Source organism: Callospermophilus lateralis, chromosome 18, assembly GCF_048772815.1.
Source record: "Callospermophilus lateralis isolate mCalLat2 chromosome 18, mCalLat2.hap1, whole genome shotgun sequence".
NCBI lineage: Eukaryota > Metazoa > Chordata > Mammalia > Rodentia > Sciuridae > Callospermophilus > Callospermophilus lateralis.
The window spans coordinates 259,192-283,855 of record NC_135322.1 but is presented as its reverse complement, the minus strand read 5'-3'; the positions used below and the strand labels follow the sequence as shown (position 1 = coordinate 283,855).

General features: G+C 48.1%; 1 protein-coding gene and 1 pseudogene across 1 annotated transcript; one reads left to right on the top strand and one right to left on the bottom strand.

The window, feature by feature from the left end:
- Window positions 1–808: 808 nt before the first annotated feature.
- On the bottom strand, window positions 809–2,368 carry LOC143384372 (adenylate kinase isoenzyme 6-like; annotated as a pseudogene).
- A 16,467-nt stretch (window positions 2,369–18,835) lies between these two features.
- Rps5 (ribosomal protein S5) lies at window positions 18,836–23,861 on the top strand. The gene is made up of 6 exons (XM_076839419.1): window positions 18,836–18,941; window positions 19,756–19,864; window positions 22,393–22,602; window positions 22,774–22,902; window positions 23,559–23,657; window positions 23,745–23,861. Exons 2-6 carry the CDS (start codon window positions 19,757–19,759, stop codon window positions 23,811–23,813), a joined length of 615 nt encoding a protein of 204 aa, XP_076695534.1. The 5' UTR covers window positions 18,836–18,941; window position 19,756; the 3' UTR covers window positions 23,814–23,861.
- The last annotated feature ends 803 nt before the right edge of the window (window positions 23,862–24,664 follow it).

The following is a 24,664-nucleotide window of genomic DNA, read 5'->3' as shown; positions in this document are numbered from 1 at the left end:
AGGCAAGATGAAGTCTTAGTACTGAAGGAGTTGAATTGCCCTTGCAGTCATTGTGTTTAGTAGTACCTGTAATTTTAAATTAGTATAAATCATCAAAAGTTATTAGCTGGAATGGATGACCACCTTGATATTTAGGATGGATACACATGGCCTGGAATGGCCATATTATCTGTGGAGCTGCAGACAAGTAAATCCAGCAGTCCTTGGCCAACCCTGAGTTAGACAAATTTAAAAGACAGTGGGCAAGGTGTAAAGTTTTTCTTTTTTGCTTTACTTTTTACTTTAATAAATCATCTGTATCTTCTATAATAAGCATAAAAGATACCTACCTCTTTGGTCATATTTATTTAGTAACTAAAGCATTAAATGGCAATTTTTACTTTTAATATTATGTTCATTATACTTGAGGTTGTTTAGCTTTCATGTAGAGAAAAAGAGACCCAGGCATGTGCACCTGCTAGGACTGCAACATGATTTTATTTTATTTTATTTTTTAAAAGAGAGAGTGGGGGGGAGAGAGAGAGAGAGAGAGAGAGGGAGGGAGGGAGAGAATTTTTTTAAATATTTATTTTTTAGTTCTCGGCGGACACAACATCTTTGTTTGTATGTGGTGCTGAGGATCAAACCCGGGCCACACGCACGCCAGGTGAGCGCGCTACGCTTGAGCCATATCCCCAGCCCCTGCAACATAATTTTATTTTATTTATTTTTTTTAAAGAGAGAGTGGAGAGAGAGAGAGAGAGAATTTTTTAATATTTTTTTTTTAGTTTTTCGGCAGGCACAACATCTTTGTGTGTATGTGGTGCTGAGGATCGAACCCGGGCCGCACGCATGCCAGGCAAGCACACTACCGCTTGAGCCACATCCCCAGCCCCAACATGATTTTAATATTTACTGGTATGTGGGCAATTTCTATGAAGTGGACAGAAAGAAATCAATAAGAGTGACTGTAAAGTGACCAATCAAGTGCTATTATCTCTAGCCCACTGCTCAATCCATTTCAAGATGTGATCTATATTATTCTAGTTCTAGTTTATTGCTGGACAGTTGATGCACAATTTCTTCTGTAGGATGCTATGGCTTCTTCACAGAGAACTTGAAAAATCTCACACTGAATGTTATCTTTTAATTTCTTCTCACCACATAAACCCTTGTTTCAAGTCTTTTGTACAATAAACTGTTAACTGTTCTCAACACAAAAACTATGTGAAACCAGTGTCCAAGGAAGAAATCACAACTATGGTAATCAACAATACTTTTAAAGTGGCACCCCCTTTCTCCACAGAAAAGTCTTGTCTTCTCCAGAAATCTCCACCATGGCTGATTTTAGGACTGTCAGCAAAAGAGTCCAATGTAGATAAACTTCGTATTTTCGTGTTGCCCTGTTTATTTGGCCACTGGCCAAGAAGATACCAGCACTCCAGGTTCTGGACACCCCTTACTAGTTTTTCACACGTATCAAGTATACTAGTTTGTAGAAATGTGCAAATAAGGCCTCTGGCCTTGAGCTGGGCTTCACAGAGATGTCTACAATTTTAAGATAAGAGAAGTTGCCAGTTGGGCTCCATTGTAATAGCTGGCAGGGGGAGGAAAGAGAGGGGAGAAGAAGCTCTCCTATTCTCAAGTGTTGTCCTTGAAGGGTTAACTTGCCCAAAACAGTGAAAGAAAAAGCTGCTTTTATGTGGACTTCTGCAGACTGTGAACTTCTGAGCCCCTCCCCTTACATGCTGGGTGTAAAACTCTGAAACTACATGAACTCAGAGGATTAGCTGATTACAGCAAAAGCTGTGCCCTCTGAACATGGCTGCAGCCAAATAAAACTGTTTCCTGCTGTCTTTGGTGCCTTGCCTCATCTATCCCTACAACAGTTTCACCTTCTCTCATTTGGTTTTCTAACTCATCAACTATTCTATCTTCATCTAAAATGGGACAATCATATTCTTCATCAGTCATTATATAACTACCCTTCTCAAGTTAAATCACCCACATTAATGTATTTCAGTCCTAATATTGATGCAAGTCCTTTGCCTAGTGTAGTTTTTCCAACCCCTGGAGTACCTGGCCTTTTATGACACATTTCCATCGCATGATCACATCCAGAGGCACAACTCTGGTCTGCATTTCGGGTCAGGCATTATATGGGATCAATTGTAAAGTTTTAAACAAATATGTTAGACTAAAAGATCTCTTAGAGGCTGACTTGAGCCAATTACTGACCAAAGGGTGAGGTTCAGTCCTGGGAACAGATCCCTACACCTTGGTTGGAAGGTTTATGGTCAGCATTGCAGAGACAATGAGTAAGTTTGGTTATAGATAAGACAAAATAGTCATTACCTTATTAAAACACTCAGCTAATCCTTAAGTGATTGTACTGAAGAGTAGCTTGAGGTCCTCGATTGGCTCACTGAAGGGGGTCTGCAAATCCAGTCCTGACTGGGGAGAAGCAGGAGCTATCTTCACTCTTTGAGTGCTGTATGCGGCTGCTGATTTATGTGACCTTAACAACTGTGGAGGTGGCCAGGATTACTAGGCAGGGTCCCTTCCATTTAGTTTTTTTTTTGTTGTTGTTGGTGGTGGTGTTTTGGTACTGGGGATTGCACCCAGGGGTGTTTAAGCATTGAGCCACATCTCCAGACCTTTTTATTTTTTATTTTGAGACAAGGCCACCTTAAGTTGCTGAGGCTGGCTTGAAACTTGCAATCCTCCTGCTTCAGCCTCCTGGGCAGCTGGGATCAGAGCTGCGTGGGCCACCGCGCGGCCCTTTAGGTTTTAGCTGGTTTTCCAGAGACCCTCCTTTCAAGTTTTTAGGACACGGTGTCGGCGCGCACGCTGAGCACTTCCAGGGTTTAACTGGGCAGGGGCTCTCGCCTGGGGCTGTAGGTCCACAGGGGACAGGCTTTACAGTTTTCTTCACCGTAGCTGTTGTTTTGTCACCCTGGAGAGTCGAGTGGGTTCACGACTTCTCTTCCCATAGAGTCGTGTGGGGTCCAGGGCTTCCCTGCGGGGGACACAAGGCGGGCCCAGCCGCCAGCCCTTCCCGGGAGAGAACCTCCAGGTCCGGGTGGGCCCTTCGGTTCCTACTGGCCACTCCCCCAAACTGGGACACCCACCTCCCCTTCGGGTTCCCTCAGGCCGGTCCTCCCGCGGCCACCAACGCCTGGGCCAAGGAACAGCGCGGCTGGCACTGCCCAGGCGCCGACGGGCAGGTGAGCGAGCAAGGAGTGAGGCGCGGCCAAGGACAGGGAGGGCCCGAAGCCGAACTATCGCACGAAGAGGAAGGGTGCGTAGAGGAGCCGCCAGTCCAGCCCCGAAGCGCGCAAGGCCCGGCGCTTCCGCCTGAGCCCCACTTCCGGGCCGCTCTGGGCGCCGTGGCGGCCGGGTTCTCGGTGGTCTCGGAGAGGCTCCCCCGGCCCCCCAGCCCGGCGGCCGTCCGCCTCACAGCGTCCTGGCCGAGCCCGGCGTCCCCCCCGGCACGGACCTAGCGAGGCCAGCTCCCCGGACTGAGTGACGGCACAGGGTCTCTGAGGAGACCTGCGCCCGCCCCCTCGGAGCTGAGACGGCGCGGGACCCTGGCCGGCGCCACCGCGCACCGTCTCGGCCGCTAGCGGCTGCTCTCCACCGCGCGCTGCCCAGCCAGTGGGGACTCGGCGTCCTAGCTGAGTCCGTCTACTGCCTCTTTGGCTTGGTTTCCCCCGGCAGTCCCCACTCCCAGTCCTGGTGTGGGCCCGTGGCCCAGCCACACATCGCTCAACGAAAGACGTGGACCTGTGAGCATCGTGGGGCCAGGAATTGTGTGGGCGCCCCCGTTTCCTGTAGAACCTGAAGCTCTGAGCACATCAGCGCAACAGCTGCAGCCTTCTTCAGCTGAAGAGGGGAGAACCTATTAAGGGAGTGGATGGAGTCCAGTGCTGTAGCAAATCCCACGAATTAATGCCGTAAGACAACCGTAAGGTGTCGGCCTTGATGATGCATGACTGTAATCCCAGACACTCGGAGGCTTGAAGTAAAGGATTGTAAGTTGAGGCCAGCCTCAGCAATTTACTGATACCCTGTGCTCAGTGGTAAGGTTCCTGGGTTCCATAACGAGTACCAAAAATAATGTATTTTCCCCCCACAGTTCTGGGGCCAGAAGCCTGACATGAACATCACTAGGCTGAAATCAAGATATCCTCAGACCCTGGGTTCACTCCCCAACACCCGCCCCCCCCCCCACACACACACAGTTGATTTCAGCTGAGCTCCCACTAAGGCTCTGGGGAGAACCACTTTTCTTGCCTTTTCCAATGGGTTCAGCTGCTTTCCTTGTATTCTTTGGCTTGTGGTCCCTTCCTCCATCTTCAAAGAATTGCAGACATCTTACTATTTCTCTGGTCAATAAGTAAAAATCCACCAGTTTGGTGGCATACACCTATTATCCCAGCTAATGGAGAGGCTGAGGCAGGAGGATTTCATATTCAAGGACAGCATCCTCAACTTAGACCCTGACTCAAAATAAGTACTGGAGATGTAGGTCAGTGGTAATGCACCCCTGAGTCCAACCCCAGAACCAACCAACCTACAAATAAAAAACCAAGGAAGTAAAAATCCTTAACACGTTTGTTTTGTCTCACTTTGCACAAGTAATGATTTTAGCTTTAATTTTTAAAAAAGTCTTCAGCAGCAGGCAACACTGCCATAACAATTACAGGAGCTCAGTGCCATATGACACTTTTGCCCTGGGACAGTCTGAAGTGGGTCAATGGGCCCTTCAAGAAAGGCTGTGTCCCCAGTGACTCAGGGGCCCAGGTCCCTTCTAACGTCTAACCAACCTCCTCGAGTCTTCAGCTGCGTGTTTTCTCTCTGGCTATGAAGCAGGTGAGGAAGATGGTCTACTGTATTCCATGTCATCTATCATCTGTCCACACCCCAGAGCTAGACCCCAGTTGCAGAGCTCAGGGTAACTGCAGGGGAGCTGCACAATGTAGGCTGTGTGCACAGGATGAGAAGGGGACTGTGGGTGTCCCTCTCTTCGATAGGACCCGCCATCCTCCCCTCTACCCTGAGGCTCATCATTAAAGCACAGCATCAGACAGAGCCGTCACCCTCACTCTCACCCTCCAGCTTTTCCTGGCAGTCTGAGTGCCCATAGGTGGCCTACTGTACCCACTTAAGCTGAGTGAAGTCCTACAGGGAAGGAGTTCCCTGGGTTCGATCCCGAGTACCAGGGGTTCTGCCCACAAGGAATCCCTGGTCTTTACTGGCTCTAGCTCCCAAAAGGGCCTTCAGATGAATGCAGGTTCAACCCTGACACAGATGTCCAGTGAGTGCTGAAACTTGTTCTCCCTGAGGGCCGGCCCGGAAGGAGGGCAGCACAGTGGGGAGACCCTGAGTCAGAATCACCCTGCCAAGCTCCTCCTACTTCTTCACCCTAAGAAAATATACAAGATGATAAGTGTCCGTTGTCTTAAAAACACACACCTGCTGGTTTGATGGTGTACCCCTGTAATCCTAGCAACTCAGGAGGCTGAGGCAAGAGTACTGGAAGTTCAAGGCCAGTATCAGCCACTTAGCAAGGCCCTGAGCAACTTAGACCTGTCTCAAAATACTCAAAAACGGGGGTGGAGAGGGTTCGCTGGATATGTAGCTCATTGGTAAAACACCTCTGGGTTCAATCCCCAGTACCAAAAAACAAACAAAACACCACACACATATGCACACATGGGAAATTCTAAGCATGGACAATTAGTACTCTGGTACAGACCCAGAGTGCTCAAAGAAGGTCTAGGCCTGATGGCTGTTGCCACTGTCACCGAGCCAATCCCCAGACAGGGCATTTCCCTGACATGGCCTTGCTGAGGTCATGAGTATATAAGGAAGCTAAAAAGGGGCCCTGGAAGGCTGCAACTAGAACCAGAGGGCATGAGAAGAAGCAGGGAACACCAGCTTGGAGACCTTTAGCCTCAATCACAGGATGGAAGGTGAAAATATGAGATTTTTATTCTCTGTACCTTACGGTTTCTTTCACTCAAAAGTCTTTCTGAGCTGGGAGGTTGGCACACACTTGTGGTCCTAGCACTGAGGCTGAGACAGGAGGATCACCTTAGTCCAGCCTGGGTAACAAACAGACCCTGTCTCAACAGCAGCCCCTCCTGGGGCCAGCCAGCAGCAAGTCTTTGATATGCAGACTGACTCTACCACGCGGCCAGCGCAATGGTTTCATTAATGAGGTTCTTGGCATAAAAGTTAGCTAGCGAGATCGAAATAAACACACAGACTCAGTTACCTTTTTCTATGACCAGGTCCGAGACGGCTCCCCTCTCTGGTTCCCTCCTCTAACCGCCCAGCAGGGCAGCAAGGATTACTCAGGGCTAGCAGGAGAGAGAGAGAGAGAGAGAGAGAGAGAGAGCACGCCAGGGAGTAGCCTTTTATTGGGGAGCAAGAAATTCAGGGGATAATTCCATCCAATGAAGGTTGAAGGGGGGCCGCACTTCAAGGTCAGGGTCAGTGATTGGGCCTCCGGGGTCAGTGGTCAGTTACACCCCCACACAGACAGGTTCTCTCAGCAGGAGAGGGCCGGGAAAGCTCCGACACAGCCAGAGCGCCTCAGACCCTAACCGGGAGTCACCCAGTCACGTGTGAGAATGGCTTCCGACATATTCCCCCTTTCTTTTCGCAAAAATGAGGTGGCGGTTCACTCTCTGGAGTTTCTGCATTCTTGTTCTGAAGACTCGCCATCCTACAATTACAACGCAATAAAGAATTAGCAGCAAAGAGAATAATCCAATAATGTACCAGGCCGAGTGTTTGAGAATATTTCCAGGGTTGAATCCATTTAACTCCTTCAATATTTGGTTAGCCAAAGAAGAAGGATCTGAAAAATCAGCTCTATTATTTTGAATGTCTTGGATATGGTGATGAAGTTCCAGAATATCCAAGCTATTATTACTATTTTGCCAAATACCTAACAAATGGTTTTTAACCTTCTCCCAATCCCAGAGAGAAGCATTGTACTTGGCAGCTGTAACACACACATACTTATAATTAGCATGGCATTTAAGCCTTTCTTTAAATTTTAAGGCTGAAAGTTCATTACCTATGTCAATAACAGTTGCCTCTAAGGCGTTTAATTTAGTTTCAATCTTTTCATCAATATTTACTTGATTACGCAGAGCCTTGGAAGTATTTTGAGCTAAATTATTAAGAAATTTTGCATGCTGAATATTCTGAGACAATGTCAGAGACGCAGAGACAGTTGATGCAATAAAAGAGACTAGCGCCAAAACACCAACAATTATAACTCCAATAGCACGTTTAGGTCTTGCCAGCTGGGCATGAATTTGCTGTAAGACTTGTAAACCAGCATCAGCATACCATGGCTCTGAAATATTAGCAGGTAATAAAACAAAAGAGGGCTGATGAAGTATCAGCACTCCTTTTCCTCCATTATACCTAGTAATACAATTGGTTAGGTTACATTTATTACAAGTAACAATATTATCTGTCATCTATCCATTTAACTTTTACATTTCCAATAATTAAAACATAAGGAGATTGGACACAAGCTCGTAAGCCATAGCAAGATCCCTCTTTACAGTTCTTGCCAATAAATCTTGGTAAGGGTTTGTCTGTAAAATGTAAGAATTCTGAGGCAGCAATTAAACGCCAAATATCTTTTTGAACACCACCTTTACTATAAGTCAAAATGTTACTAACAAATCCTGCAGGTGTCATAGCAGAATTTTTTTTTTTTTCGTAATAGTCTCTTATCAATTTTTGGAGACCAGTCTAAAATATACCCACTATCTTTAGACACCTTATGTTGTACAGGAAAGGGATTTATACAATCCATCCATTTAGGAAAGGTGCCAATCTCAATTGTAGAACTATTTGGACAGTGGTGTATCCGTGGAGGTTTGGCAGAAATGACTGGCTTATTATGGGAAAGTCCCATCTTAATTACTGATCTAGTATTAGGCTTTAAATCTCCATAAATAGAATTATTTGTCAGTCTAGGTCTACCAATCGCTGTCTTTTCTTCGAATGATACTTTCAGACAGCCAGCATGTTTATCGTGGGACCAACACAAGGGTAATTGGGCACTATAGCCAGAATAATTAAATCTAGTCACATGATTGGGAGTAATATGAGTATCTGTAAATCCTCCCATCATGAATGAGTCATTAGTAAATACTGGAATAGATTTTCCAGTCCACACAGCTGGGTGTACCAGGGGTGGATCTGGGAAATATGTCCAGTAAGTGTCTACTTGATCCCCCTTTACCTGACAGCCCAGTAGGGCAATTACTGTTGTTACCATCATCATTGGGGTCCTGTTTTCGAAGTATTCGGGAAGCCTGGGTTGTTAGCTTTTTCACGTCTTCCCATGAAATCAGCTTTTTGGCTGGGTCAATCTGGTCTTTCTTCATCCTTTTCCGATATCTCCTCCTTCTGGATGGGGGCTCCTCTGGGTCGATCCTCAGTCGCTTGAATCTGGGTTCTATCTCTTCCATGTCTGATAGCACGTTCAGGCACCCAAATAGGACGAGAAGAATTTTCTGGGAAAATACAAGCATGCCCTCTGCCCCATATAATCACCGGGTCTGGGCCCTTCCACTGACCGGTCTGTAAATCTTTCCACAAAACTCTGCCTAAAGGGCCTGTTACTGAGGGAGACATTTGTCTCTCAGCAGCAGTGTGACCTTCTGCGTCACAGTTTAAAAAATTTAAAACAAACAAGGCATGATTAAGGCTATTTTGGGGAGTCATAAGCTTATCCCCCCTTTTTAATTTTTGTAATTGAAGTTTAATAGATAAATGAGCTCGTTCTACAATGGCTTGACTTTGGGGGTTATAAGGAATTTCTGTTTTATGATTAATTTTAAACTCTTGACAAAATTGTTGAAAAGAAGAGCTCACATAAGCTGGAGCATTATCTGTTTTAATCTGCATAGGGCATCCTAAAACAGAAAAAGCTGCTAGGCAATGAGAAATTACATTTTGAGAATTTTCCTTAGTACGTGCTGTGGCAAAAATAAATCTAGAATAAGTGTCCACTATGACATGCACATAACACTGCTTACCAAATTGAGGAATATGAGTCACGTCTATTTGTCAGATTTGATTTGGCTTTAATCCACGGGGATTTACCCCTGATGGCAGAGATGGAGTGTGAATAACACACTTAGGGCATTGGCTTACAATCTGACGAGCTTGTTCTCTAGTAATATTAAATTTTTTACGTAAGCTAAAAGCATTTTGATGATGTAAGGAATGGGAAGCTAGTGCACAGTCATATGAAGACATCTGTTGACAAAAAGCTATGAGTTTGTCAATTTTGTTATTACCTGAAGCTAAAGGTCCTGGAAGATTAGTATAAGCTCATATATGTCCTATGAAACATGGATATTTCCGCATTAGCACTGCCTTTTGTAAATTATGAAATAATTTAAATAACTCTTGTGATGAAGTATACCCAATAACTGAAGTTTCAATATTTTTAGTAACTCCGACTGCATATAAGCTGTCAGAATAAATATTAATAGGCTCATTTGTAAAGTAAGTTAAGGCACAAATCAGAGCTTGAAGCTCTGCTCTTTGGGCAGAAGTATAAGAAGTTTGTATTACCTCTGTGTGAACACGACTATAAAATCCTGCTTTACCTGAACTTGATCCATCAGTGAACACTGATAAGGCTTCATCTATAGGATGGGCACGTACAATCTTTGGAAAAATAAGTGACGTTAATGATGCAAATTGTATAATCTTATCACGAGGATAGTGACTATCTATCTGGCCAGGAAAATCAGCAAAAGCTATTTGCCATGGGCTAGAAGTTTGAAAAAGCCAATTAATCTGTTGAACAGAAAATGGAATAATTATGATATCAGGTTCAGATCCAATTAATTGTAAAATCCTAGTTTTACCCTTAATTACTAATTGAGCTATAGAATCATGAAAAGGAATTAATGTTTTTTGAGGGGAGTGGGATAAATAAATCCACTCAATAACTCCTAATTTTTGCCATATGGCTCCTGTTGGTGTATGTTCAGTTGGAAATATTAATAAATACACCATTTCCTTAGGATCAACTCTAGTAAGCTGTGCATTTTTAATTGTATTTTCAACTTTCCTTAAAGCTGTTTTAGCCTCTAAAGTTAGCTGACGTGGAGAGGTTGGAGAAGGATTTCCTTGTAATATCTGAAATAAAGGACTTAACTCAGAAGTAGTTAGTTTTAAGGATGGCCTCAGCCAATTAATATCTCCTAATAGCTTTTGAAAATCATTAAGGGTATGTAACTCCTTAATTCTTATCTGAAGATTTTGAGGACGGATTGTACGTCCTTGAATTATCTGACCTAGATATTGAAAAGGTGACACTTTTTGAATTTTTTGAGGAGCTATGCATAAACCCATTGCTGCAAGCGAAGTCTCTAACTGAGTAAAAATTTCTGAAAGTACCTCTGAATTAGCATGAGCCAATAATATATCATCCATAAAATGAATAATATATGTATCAGGAAAGCTACTTCTTATGGGATCTATTGCCTGGTCTACGTATTTTTGGCACAGAGTAGGACTATTACGCATTCCCTGTGGGAGTACTTTCCAGCAATATCTTTTAACAGGTTCCTTAAAATTAATTGTTGGGACAGTGAAAGCAAATCTCTCACAATCTCCAGGATGTAACCTTATAGAGAAAAAACAGTCTTTTAAATCTATTACCATCAAGCTATAATCTAAAGGAATGGCTGTGGGAGAGGGAAGTCCTGGCTGTAAGGATCCTATAGGCTGAATTGCATGATTTATTGCCCTTAGATCCTGTAGCAATCTCCAATTTCCTGACTTTTTCTTAATAACAAAAATAGGTGTGTTCCAAGGACTAAGCGTTGGTTCTATATGACCAGCCTGAAGTTGTTCCTCAACTAGCCTGTGAATTATTTTAAGCTTTTCCCCTGAGATGGGCCACTGAGAAATCCATATAGGCTCCTCTGTGAGCCAAGTGATTTTTTCAGCTGTCTTAGGGATCGGGGAAGTACTCAGGGCCCCTAATAAAAATTTTGGCTTGGAGCATTTACTAATCTTTGTCGTGGAGAGTGGTTTGTAAACAGATACTCTTCTTGAAGGGTCTCCCTATCATCTCCAGGAAAATATCTCTGACTAACTTCCTCAACTGATCTCATAGAGTTAGGAGTAACTAATAATAATCCCATTTTGGTTAAAATATCTCTTCCCCAATTCCTGAGCCTTCTTAATACCTCGCTGGAATGGGGTAAGAAAGGTCATCGTTAATCCAGCGTACCTGTTAAACTTTGTTCTGTTAGCGGGTATGGGCTGAATTTGAGTAGCCTGGGCAGGCGGTGTTAAACGCAGCCTGTCGAAATTTCTCTGTAAATCCCGAATTTCAACATCTGATTCTTCTCCCTCTGACTCTGAGACAAGGTCGGATTCTGCGCTATCACCATTTTGAATTTGGGCTTCTAAGTCACGTGGCTGAGAGGAACTCTGAGCCCCTCTAGGAATCTCCTCCAGATTTTCCTCTCCAGGAAGATTGTCTACCTCCCTTGGAGGGCTCTCTAGGACCTCGGAGGTATCTCCTTTCTGATGTTGCTCTCCATAATCTCCCTGCCGAGTAACCTGATTTTGCAAGTTTAAATTTACATTTTTAACTTTGGGCCTGGCCCCTAGTGCCTTCGTTTTTAAGCGGCTTAAAGGAAAAGGAATTAACGTAGCCTCAGGCGGATTTTCCATTTGAATAGACTTGATGGCCCGTTGAATGCCTTTTAGCAGGTCTTCAGGGGGCCACGAATTCTGGCCCATATATTCAAAAAGACAAACTTCCAAGGCCGTCCAGGTTCTCTGAATATTATCTATGCCTCCAGGTAATTCATTAGAAAGACAGACCTTTTGTAACTTTCTTTCTAATTTCTCCCAAGTAAGTAAATTTGGAGAGTCTTGTTTACAAAACCAAGGACAATATTTACCTACAATCTCTAAGAATTGTAATAACTGAGCTTTCTTTATCTGTTTTCCTTTCTGATTAATTATACTGTCTAAAATAGTTACATTTCCTTATCCGTAGAAGTTGAATTTCCCATTTTAATTAATTTAACGTCTCTTTCCTTCAATATCTTAAGGTACTTTTGTGACCCAAATTGTCACCACTTCCTTTTGTGACCCAAATTGTCACTATTTCCTTTATCTTTACTTTTTTCTTTATCTTTATAGCGCGCTCCCACTCAATCTAGCTAATCTAGAATGCCCCCCTCGTGGGCGCCAATTCTACCACGCGGCCAGCGCAATGGTTTCATTAATGAGGTTCTTGGCATAAAAGTTAGCTAGCGAGATCGAAATAAACACACAGACTCAGTTACCTTTTTCTATGACCAGGTCCAAGACGGCTCCCCTCTCTGGTTCCCTCCTCTAACCGCCCAGCAGGGCAGCAAGGATTACTCAGGGCTAGCAGGAGAGAGAGAGAGAGAGAGAGAGAGAGAGAGCACGCCAGGGAGTAGCCTTTTATTGGGGAGCAAGAAATTCAGGGGATAATTCCATCCAATGAAGGTTGAAGGGGGGCCGCACTTCAAGGTCAGGGTCAGTGATTGGGCCTCCGGGGTCAGTGGTCAGTTACACCCCCACACAGACAGGTTCTCTCAGCAGGAGAGGGCCGGGAAAGCTCCGACACAGCCAGAGCGCCTCAGACCCTAACCGGGAGTCACCCAGTCACGTGTGAGAATGGCTTCCGACAACTGACCAGTTTGGCCCCTGTGCCTCTGGAGGCAATATTCCTGTTTCAGTCGTCCAGGGCAGGTGCCAAACAACTAGGAAATAGTCTGCAGTTTAAAGCTTGCCGGAATCATTACAGCTAGACTGTCCTAAACTGTTTTCTCTGCCCTGCCCTGCCTTTCTGGCAGGCCTTCCCCTTCTCCTGCCCCTACTGCCTCCTGACAGACCTCAGCATTCCCACATGGCCTACAGGGCTGGGTACATGGCTCAGTGGTCCAGTGCCCCTGAATTCAATTCCCACGGCCTGGGAAGTCCTGTGAGCCCAAGAGGATCTACAGGGCAGGTCTGAGGTGTGGAGAGGTGCCCCCACAAAAATAAAAAAGACTGGGAATATAGCTCAATGATAAGAGTGTCCTTGGGTTCAACCCCCAATACTGTTGGGGGGGGACGGGGGAGGGGCAGGACCAAACCAACAAACAAAAAAAAACCCTGCCTCCCACAACCCAACCCAGGCCTTGCGGCCCTGTTCCTTCCAGCTTGCACCATCCAACTACCCCCACCTGAAACTGAAAATCCTTCTGATCTTGGACCCAAGAACCAAGAACAAGCATGGCAAGAATAATCTGGGTTTCAGGTCCCCGGAGCTGGGAAGCATGTCCCCAGCCCTGCATTACAGCTGTCCCAGGCTGCTTTGACAGCAAATCCTTTCTAAGTGTCCCCAGGGCTGCTGGTGTTGAGAGCAGGATGCAGAATCATCACCTTAGGGCACAGGGGAGCTGAGAGACCAAGTGTTCAAGACTCAGCCCTGCAGAACCAAAGGGCGAAGAGAAACCCAGGAACTTAGTGGGGTTCAACTCCCCCAGGGGTTGGTCCGCGGCCCGGGAAGTCCGCTGAGCCCAGGAGGATCTACAGGGCAGGTCTGAGGTGTGGAGAGGTGCCCCGTCCACCGCAGCAGCACCTCCCTGGGTCACAGGCCAACCTCCCCGACCATCCTAAAGGACAGTAACCCTAGCCGTCGGTCCTGCACGTACACGCGGCGGGGAGGAAGGTGGGCACAGCCGGGGAGAAGCAGGCCCCTGCGTGCCGGCACGACTCTTCTGTACCTGTCCTCTCCCCACTGCGCCGCCCTCCTTCCGGGCCGGCCCTCAGGGACACAAGTGTCAGCACTCACTGGACATCTGTGCGGGGTCGGAGTGAGGTGGGGGACTGAAGGCAAACAACGTACTAGGCGTCCACTTAGAAGAACAAGCCGTCGGGGACGTCTAGCAGAGTGCCGCTGGAATGTGGGGAGGCGCGGCGGCTGCTTCTGCCTTTCCACGGGGGCGTTGGCGCTGGGTCCGACCCAGGGAGAGAAGCCGCCGGGCTTGGCGACGCGGAGGGGAAGCCAAGTGCAGAGGCCAGGAGGCGCCACCGGAGGGACCCGGCTGCCCCGGTAGTCCTGGGCCTGCCCTCGTGGGGCGCGACCTCCCACGCGGCCTGGGGGAAGGCCGACTACAGACTGCGGACCTGCCCGGAACTGAAGGCGCGGACCCAGAGTAGACGGACCGGAAGTACGAGGCTTCCCGCCGCCGCCGTCCCCAGGCGCGGGAGAGCGTAGCGCTGAAGCGCCTGGAGGTCCCCGCCTCGAAGGCCAGGGTCCCAGGTCCGCGCAGAATGCCATTTACTCGCCCGGGGCGGTCTCATGGTCACCGCCCCGCACGCAACGCGGAGCCCTCCTCCCGGATCCTCCGGGCCGAGCGTCACTGAGGGTTTCGGGACCCCACTAGGGTCATGGCGGACGACGCTTGCGCTGGGGCTGCTGGGAAACGTAGTTCTGCTGCGCCCCTTTTCTCGTTAACCGAGGTAGCGGGGAAACCTCGTTTGTCACGGCAACCGGGTAGTGCGCCCCCTCTGGAAGGAGAGCTCAAACCTGCGTCGTCGTCAAGGAGACAGCGTCCGGGTAAAGAACGCCTTCGCGCCGGTCCCGCCGGGCCAAGCGGGAGATGGGCCTGCAGGATGTTGGCTAACCCTGCGCCCGGTCACGTTTTCGAGGGGTCGGGACCCAGAAATGGGCTTCCACTTCCAGCCTCGATACAATAAGTGTTGGGTGGGGACGCAAAACACCTGGAGAGTTCTGAAATGTCCCAAGGAGCGCGCGCTCTCTGGAATGACAAAATCAGAATCTCAGAGTGAAGGCATCATCTGGACGCCAGGTGACTGCAGCCTCGGCGGAGAATCACGGCCTCCCACAAAAGTGGTGAGACGGTACTTGTCTCCTTGGTCCTTGGTCTTGGATAGGATGAGCTGGTCAGACATCCTACCTGTTTGTCACTCTCATCTTGCCCCCATCTATCTCGTGGCCCCCTCCATAGACTTTTTTTTTTTTTTTTTTTTTTGGCATTGGGGATTGAACCCAGGGCCTTGTGCTTGCGAAGCAAGCATCCATAGGCTAATTTTGTTAGCCAATCAGGCACAGGCAGAGTGCCACCGATTTGCTAACCCTCAGATTACTCCATTCCCTTTCTCAATCCTGTGGCAATCTGGACATGGAGCCCCCTGCCAAGGGGTCTGTTTTCCCTGTCCAGCAAGGTTAGTCCTTAGTTTGTTACTCTGCCTAGGACTTGTCAGTGCTTCTCCAGGTTGGAGTGATGACTGGAGGGCACTTGGAGGACCGCTGGCCCCCTGTGTCATCTGGTGGCTCCCAAGACCTTAACTCCAAAAACCTTAAGCGGGGTGGTGGTTTAATGAATGGAGCAGGTTCTGTCACTGGCTGAAGGCCTGGGTTGCTGCCCTCCAAAAACACACAGGACTTAGGCACTCAGGCATAAAGAGGAGTTCTGAGTTACTGAGACCTCCGGCTCTTGTGCACAGAAAGGGCCTCCCTCTGGAGTAACTATCTGGTGCATGATCCCATGGCAGCCCACCCACAGACCCTGTTGCTGTGCTTAACTGGAGCCACTATTCTGGGTCCAGTTCCCAACAGGGGCCCTGGTTGTAGGATCTGGAAGTGCAGAGGTGAAATGAAGATTGGTAGTTACCAGGAAGGGAGAAACACACCAGGAGCCAAGAAAGCAAAACACAGTGGCTTGGCCAAATTTCCTCAGGAGAGAAAAAAAAAAATTTATTGGTTTGCAGTGTTGGGGATTAATCCTAGGAAAGCAGTCTATCACTGAGCCACACACTTAGCCCTAAATCACAAATCTTGAAAACTGTAACAAAGTTAGAAAAAGTAAGGAATTTCAGCAGGAGTTGAAGGCATCTAGGTCAGTGGGGAAGGCAAAGGTTACCTTCTTGCCTGTCCTCCCCCACTGTATTAACCTCAGTGCAGCACTCATTTGGAATTCTGACCTCCTGTGTGTTGTATTATGTCACTAAGTTTGTGGTAATTTGTTACAACAGCAAACAAGAAACTAATACAGTCTCCATGAGGTACTAGGTCTGACAATTTAAAAAAAATCTCTGACCTATGTCCCTTTTGAGCAGAGTAAGGGAATGCCTCAGACCCAGAGCCTCTGCCTTCAACCTCATCAAGCACAATTCAACCACAGTAGTACCTCTATGTACTTATGCCTGTGTTTCCAGCACCTGATGCTCCCTCCCCACCCACCCCCAGTACTAGGGATTCAACCCAGCGGCACTCTTTCACTGACCTATACGTTACCAGCCCTTTTCATTTTTTATTTTGAGACAGGGTCAAAGTTGCCCAAGCTGCCCTGTAACTTGCAGGTCTCAGCAGCTAAGAATACAGGGGTGGGGCTGGGGTTGTGGCTCAGTGGTACAGAGCTCGCCTAGCATGGGTGAGGCCCTGGGTTTGATCCTCAGTACCACATAAAAACAAATAAATTAATTAAAGATATTGTATCCAACCACAACTAAAAAATAAATATTTTTAAAAAAATACAATACAGGTGTAGCTCCACTATGCCTGGCCAGCCTCCCATTTTCTCTACTAGATAACCCTAAATATGGGGATTGGACTGGATCCATTCTTATCAACACCCCAGCACATGCACTCTCCCTGTATCTCTCCAGATCTACAGTCATCCTGACAACACAGGGTCTCAATCTGCAGCTTGCAGACTGAACCTAGAAGAGGCTTAAGCCAGGTCACCCAGCAGGTGGACTGGCACAGGCAGCTGTCCCTAGAAGCCTGTGTTTGGACACACTCCATAGGCATGGCACTGTGGCAGGGAGAGACAGGGCAGTCCTGCAAGAATTGGAGAGTCAGTATGCCTGTTCATTCCTTTGCACCTTTATTTCAGCAGGCCTGGAGGCAGGACAAACTCTTCTGTAACTACAGCCCATAATCACATGGTTACTGGGCAAGCAGCATTTCCTTTGAAGAGGGAGAGGGTTTAGGGATAGAGTCCCTGTCTGGATTATGCCATACCTAGGGGAAAGGACCACTCGTTGTTTACAGAACAAATATGTCATAGGCATTGTGTATGTGCAGGGACCCCCAGAATTGTGGGAGACACAATGCAGGGATATGGGAAAGACAGCTGAAGTAGGAGAGATCACACCATGGGGCAGCCATCGGAGATTCCCAGCCTCACCACCTTCTGCTCTTTGACCTGGACAATGTTACTTCATCTCTCTGGGCCTCCCTGACTGTAAAATGGGTATGTCCACCTCATAAGACTGTTTCGAAAGGTAAGCAATCTGGTTCCTAGATTCTTAATTGTCCCTATGGGATCAGGGAGCTGCTTACCCCAGAGTAATTCCTAACTTTAGGAGGCAAGAGAATGAGGTAGGAAGGATGGCATCTCAGGTGTCACCATGAGTTTATCATGGTGACATGGAAGTAAAGGCCAAACATGGCAAAGGGAGCTTTTCAGTATCTGGAGTATATTAGTGCAGATGTCTGCAGTAATAAATCGCCACAAACTTAGTGGCTTAAAACCACAATTTACTGAGTTCCGAAGATCATAAGTTCATAAGGTGGTGCAAGGGCACATTCTCTGTGAAGGACCCTTGTTTTTTCAAGCTTCTGGTGGCTCCATTTTCCATGGATTATGGGTGCATCACTTCAATCTAGGCCTCTATGGTTACAAGGGTGTCTCCCCCAACTTTGCCTCTTCTTTCCCTTGTGCTTTTGGGCACTGAACCCCTCTTGCACTGAGCTACATCCCTACCCCATCTTTATAAGGACACTGTCAGCCCTTCCCCAGCTGACCTGTTCAGAGATCCTTCTGGGAGCAGCTGGAAGAAGCAATAGCTGGGGAGATAGAGGCCTGTATGGGAACCGGATAGGGGAACAGTCCCATCCCTCATTGCAGCCTTTGGTCTCAAAAGCAGAAGTCAGGGGCTGGGATTGTGGCTCGGCGGTAGATCGCTCGTCTAGCACGTGCAAGACTCTGGGTTCGATCCTCAGCAACACATAAAAAGAAGATAACTACAATAAAGATATTTTTTTTAAAAAAATTTTAAAGTAGAAGTCAGCCTAATTCAAAACAGCAGCCCAAGAGGCGGGGTCGCGGACACGGTTATGAGCACCAGGATAAAGAACGCCCCGAGGGGACCCAGCTTGCCAGCCCTGCCCGGCTCCAATTCCCCCACCTCCAGACGGGTAGCACTGCTCCAGCCTGTGGGTCTGGCTCTCACCGCCGCGAACCCGTCTCCCCAGGACGCGAAACTGGGGTATCAAAGGCAGGACGGCGGGGAAATCCCGGCGGCAGGTAACCGGAGGAAGGACCGCCGCGGCCGGGGACCCGCAGACCCAGGCAGTGGGGAGGAGCAGCGCGTGGACGGCGCATACTCGTGGCACTGCGGAGGGCGGTGGCAGACTCCCTCCACCAACGCGGAGACGCGATGCGTGTGTCCTGAGGAAGCAGTCCTAAGGGCGGCAAAGAACGATAGGGTACCGAGCCGAATGCCGGGCCGAAATGATCGCGTCCCGGACTTCTGCCCTCATTTGAAATGGCGGCGTTGGTTTTGGACGTCTATGCACTTGTGCACAGGCCCCCGTGTCCTGGCAACTACGTCTTACTGCACTTCCGCCAGGCAACTTGTGGTCCCGCTTCTGAGAGTGCGCGTGCGCGGCGGATAGGCGCGTTCGTCTGATTGGGAGGCTGCCTTTCATCCTCACTCCGGATTGGTCTGTGAGCGCTCAGTGCCACTGTGCTCTCCCGTAGCCTCGGCTGACCCGGAAGTTTTCCCTCCACTTAAAAGCGTCGGTCTGCGCTGCGCGGCCTCTTCCTGTCTGTTCGAGTGTGGCGCGTGGTGCACGCGGAGCGACCGAGACTCCCCAGCTGTGCTCTCAGGTTAGGCTGTAGGGGGGTCTGGGTCCCGAAGGGGCGGCCCAGGGTCTTCTGGAGATCGGCGGAGGGGCCCAGGGGCCTGCGCCTTCCATGCTCGGCTCTCCCCTTTTCTGGAAAACGGGTACTCGGAAGCGCGCGCGGCCAAAGCCACTTGGTGCTACGCCATGGTCCTCCCCGCCGGGGCAGCGCTCCCGGGCACGGATGTGGGATTTTCGGCTGCACCTGGAGACCGGAAGTTCCCGTTTTCGTAGCTCCTTGGTAACCATTTGTTACCAGTATTCGTTTTCTTCAGAGAATTCTCAGTGTCTGCCTAGTATCAAGCCGGAATGGAAACTCTTTCATTGGTTCTGTCGCAGGATTTGTGCGGTTGTCCTTATGTCAAATAGTGTTACCACCTCAAGGATGCGGAAGACGTTCAGAGCAGCTTATTTTGCCTGGGTAAAATTGGCATGGCGGTATTTGATTTCCGTCAGATGCTATGCTTAGCATTGTCTGCTAAGCCACTGTAGGGCTTCATGAAGCAGCTGTGGACAAGGTGACTTGTCACATCTTGGAACCTGGGCTCCTGGGTGAGACAGATGGCAGCCGAGTGCTTTTCCTAAGCCTGAGAAAATGGTCCCTCCTAGCTTTTCGATTCACCGCTAGGAGGAGGGTCAGCCTCAGAGGTGGGGGTGGGGTGCCTAAATGTTCACAATTTACTTAGGTCCCTTCTAATTCCCACAGGATGGGGTCAGCCTCACAGTTGATCCCACCGGAGTTGGAGCCTGTGCTCCAGGCTGGTGGACTCTGTTTATTTCTGCTCTCACCCTGTCCCCAGGATGACGGAGTGGGAGACAGCCGCACCTGCAGTTGCAGAGACCCCGGACATCAAGCTCTTCGGGAAGTGGAGCACTGATGATGTGCAGATCAATGACATTTCCCTGCAGGTGAGGGGGTCTTGACGCTGGCCTTCCCTACTAGGCGTCGGAAGGAGATGTGGATTCTTCCAGGAGGAGACCTTTGAAACTTGGGGATTGTTCCACTAAGTCAACATTTGAACTCAGGACAGTTAAAAAGATCCCTGGGGTTGTGGCTCAGCATTAGAACCCTTCCCTAGCATGTGTGAAGCCTTGGGTTCAATCCTCAGCACCACATATAAATAATAATGGTATTATGTCCACCTACAAGTAAAATATGTTTAAAAAAGATCGCTGAATCACCACATCCACTCTTTCTTGTATCTTGCCTAAAGGTTAGTACAATTCTATATGGGGTTCCTTTTTCAGAAGTATCACATATACTGTTGCATGCATTTTGTTGTTTTTGTAGTGAATACACATAACTGTTTACCATTTAGTCTAGGGTCTATAGCTCAGAGGTAGAGTGCTTGCCTAATGTGTTCAAGGCCCTGCATTCAACAGCTAGGACTATACACACACAAAAATATTTTTCTATTGTTTTAAAGTGGCAGCATCTGGGTGGGTTTTTTTTGGGGGGGGTGGACAAAATGCCTTTATTTTATATAGTTTTATTGGTGCTAAGGATCAAATTGAACCCAGTGCCTCACACATGCCAGGCAAGTGCTCTGCCATTGAGCTATAGCCCTAACCCAGCATCTCGTTTTTTGTTTTTTTTAAACATGGTCTGCTTATCCAACATCATCTGTTAAGACTGTTTTTTAACCAGTTGAATGGTGAACTTATTGAAAATCAGTTGACCGTGAATATATGGGTTTATTTCTGGATTCTGAATTATGTTGTTGGTTTGTATATCTTATGTTTATGCCAGTACTGTGTTGTCCTGATTACTGTAGCTTTGTAACATGTTGAAATCAAGAATTGTACTTCTGTCTTATTCTCATACTGTTTTACAGTTTCTGCCACTCCTGCCCCTTGATGCAGAGGTGTGCACTTTGCTGAGCATGCCCCCAGCCCTCAAACAGCTTCCTGTTTCAGGAGTTTCATGGACCTTAGGAACTTGTATTTTTGAGCGCTCTTCCTGTGTTTTAAGAAAATTAATATTAAAGGTTATATTTTGCAAGCCTGTAGTTCCTAGCACCTTGGGAGGTTGTGGCAGGAGGATCACAAGTTCAAGGCCAGACTCAGCAACTAACTGAGGCCCTAAGCAACTTAGTTAGACCCCGTCTCAAAGGAGAAAAGAAATAAAAAAAGAGCCGAGAATGTAATTCAGTGGTTAAGTGCCGCTGGGTTCAATCTCTAGCACCATAAAACAGTGGTAATAATAATATTTTGTGAATGCGTTTGTATAAAGATAAATGTGACTTGTGTTTACTTTTTTTCCTTTTTGTTTGAAAAGAAATTAAAACATTTTTGTTTCCTCTAAAGATGCCATAGCACTTATGTACTATGCCTAAAGGATACAGGATTATTTTCATTCTGGATGTCTGGGAGAGCTTCACTTCACCCCTCCATGGGTTTGCTTAGGCAGCTTTGTATATTGTGGTGCAAGGGATGGAATCTGGGGCTTCTTGCATGATAGGCGAGTGCTGTACCATAGCACCCCACAGGCCCAATCTTCTTCATTAGGAACCAGATGGTATGTTTATGCCTCACAGTCACATTGGATTTGAGTTACTTTTTTTGTTTTTGTACAATGCTTTAGAAAGGTAAAAACTACGGGGTTGAGGTTGTAGCTCAGTGGTAGAGCACTTGCCTACCACCTGTGAGGCACTGGGTTCTATCCTCAGTAACACATATAAAAATAAAGGTATTAAAAATGTAAAAACTGGGGATGGGGATGGGGATGGGGTTGGGGTTGTGGCTCAGCAGTAGAGGGCTCGCATTTATGTTCTCACGTGGAAATAATGAGTGGCCTTGGGCACATTTTGTAATGGAAGTATCAAATGCAGTCCACTTTGCATACTCTTCTAATTTCCTTCTGCCATCCTTATGTATGCAAGGCTACCATTTTGGCCTTTAACAATGTTTCTGACTCGGATGACACTCAGCAACATCTAGATACATTTTTAGTTATCAAAATTACAGTGGTGCATGCCTGCAATTCCAGTAACTCTGGGAGGCTGAGGCAGGAGGATTGCAAGTTTGAGGCCAGTCTCAGTAACTGGAGAGGTCCTGGGTTCAATCCCAGCACTGCCAAAACAAACAAAAACTGAGTGGGTTGCTGCTAGTGTACTGGGTACTGCTGAACATCCTGTGGTAGTTTCAGCAGAGAATCGTCTGCCCTACAGCGTCCATGTTCAGGGAGCACTGTTGCAAAAAAAAAAAAAAAAAAGACAAACAATGGACTTCACTCCTTTGTGAATGGAGTGCTCTTGAAGTGTTACATGGAAGGAAATCCACTTGTGTAGTTTTCCCTCTTTCAAGGCAAGCTGGATTCACATCCATATCCCCTGGGGCGGGGGCAGACTGGGATTGCAGTGTTGGGTACTGGGTATCCTCGGTCCTGGGCTGTGTCCATCCTGTTCCTGACTGTTCCTAATCCCCTGCTGCCTCAGGATTACATTGCGGTGAAGGAGAAGTATGCCAAGTACCTGCCCCACAGTGCAGGACGCTATGCTGCCAAGCGCTTCCGCAAAGCGCAGTGCCCCATCGTGGAGCGCCTCACTAACTCCATGATGATGCATGGCCGCAACAACGGCAAGAAGCTCATGACTGTGCGCATTGTCAAGCATGCCTTTGAGATCATCCACCTGCTCACTGGTGAGGTAGGACTCTGTGACAAGCAAGGCAGGCTGTGCCTGTACCACATGCTGAAGCGCCCTGGTATGCATGCCACGCTTGTCACCTATGTGGCTGTCACCCTGTTTTAGGATTGAGTCGGGGAGGGGGAGCACTTGGGGCTTGACGTTGAGCTCATAGCCCCGCTTGTCTACTAGAACCCTCTGCAGGTCCTGGTGAATGCCATCATCAACAGTGGCCCCCGGGAGGATTCAACACGCATTGGGCGAGCTGGCACAGTGAGAAGGCAGGCTGTGGACGTGTCCCCACTGCGCCGTGTGAATCAGGTGGGGCTGGGCCCTTGGCCTTGGGCAGGTGGAATGGGAAGAGCTGCCAGGAGTGGGTGGAGTCCTACCTGGGGCAGAAATGTTGTCCCTGTTTGCATGTTTTACCTGGAGCCTCACTCACTTCCTCCAGGAAAGCTTCCTGGAATCACACCCTGTTCAGAGCACATCCTGGCTCCCGGAGCCCTTCAAAGTCTGGTTTCATCTTGTTTCTGATATACAGTGTGTACAGTGTGCCATAATTGTAGTGTATGCTACAGATGCACTGTGTTGGGTGGTTTCTTTTTGTTTCCTCTTCTTGGACCTGGTAAGAAGCAGTTGTAGTAATTCTAACAGTTTTTCCCTAAGCATTTGAGCAGGTGTCTTATGAGCAAGGCTTATCTGTTCCCATCATTCCATTCCTGAGGAATTTAATAGCAATGCAATATGTGTCATTTATTCATCTGTCCCAATGTGCCCTTTACCTTGTCAATCAAAGGTCCAGGTCAAGAGCATGCATCACATTGTATGGCAGGTCTAAAGTCCTATCACTGGGTGTGTATGTCTGTGGACACTTGTTTTTTTCCAGCGGATGTCACCTCCCCCTGTATCTTGTCTGAATGGGCCCAGTTACTGGAGGGCCACAGTCCTACAGGCCTAATTTGACCCCTATGCTCTAGGCCATCTGGCTGCTGTGCACAGGGGCCCGTGAGGCGGCCTTCCGGAACATCAAGACGATTGCTGAGTGCCTGGCAGATGAGCTCATTAATGCTGCCAAGGTGGGTTGGAATGTGGGTCTCAGGGCAGGGGTCGGGGGTGGGGGGGACGCTCCCAACATCTAGAGCTAATTAGATGTCTTCTCACAGGGCTCTTCTAACTCCTACGCCATCAAAAAGAAAGACGAGCTGGAGCGTGTGGCCAAATCCAACCGCTGATTTCCCAGCTGCTGACCAATAAACTGTCTTCCCTTGGGGACAGCTGTACCCATCTGTTGCCTGTGTTTGGGGGGGTGGCCTTGTGTGATGGGGATGCTCATGGCGCTGGCATGACTTGTCAGCCTGTGGAAACCTGAGTCACAGGGCACCAGCCAGATGCCCTGGAGTATTCCAACAGGTATTGGGGATGAGGGAGAGGATGTCCATGATGTGAGAGCCTGGCATATCAGATGTTGCTCTGGTCTGGTCCCGAGACCTGGGTACCTGTGGATCATCCTGAAGTCAGGCTCCCCAAAAGCATGCCCAGGTAGAGGTAAAGAAGGTCTGTTGTCTGGGCCATGGTCATCCCAGCCCTGTGCAGGCTGGTCAGTCCAGCTGTCCACCTCTGTGTATGGTGTATGCTGGCTTCACTGTTTGGGTTGTGGCCTGTAGGTCAGGCTGCTCACAGGGTGCTAGGAAAAGCAGGAGCCTGCCCAGGCAGCTCATCTGGTGGCTCCATAGTGGAATGTTTGGTTTCACAGTGGATTGAACCTGTGGCCTCGCACTGCAAGCTACATCCCCAGCCCCCTGAAATTCTCAGGCCAACCCCCGACTTGGGATCCTTGTCTTACAAACTCCAGTTGCTAGGGTTACAGGGGCACCAAGGTAGGTTTTGAAAAAGGGTGGTCGCGTCCCTGCCTGCCCAGTATCAACATCCATCCGCCCAAGTCAGGCTTGCTGTTCCTGGCAGGCTGGGTCTTGGGGGTGGGGTGGCCAGCCAGACAAGTTCAGCAGGTGCCTGGGACCTGTGGGGGGGTGGCCCCAGGTCGGACACCCTCCCCTAGGGAGGGACACTCAGATATCCAACAGCA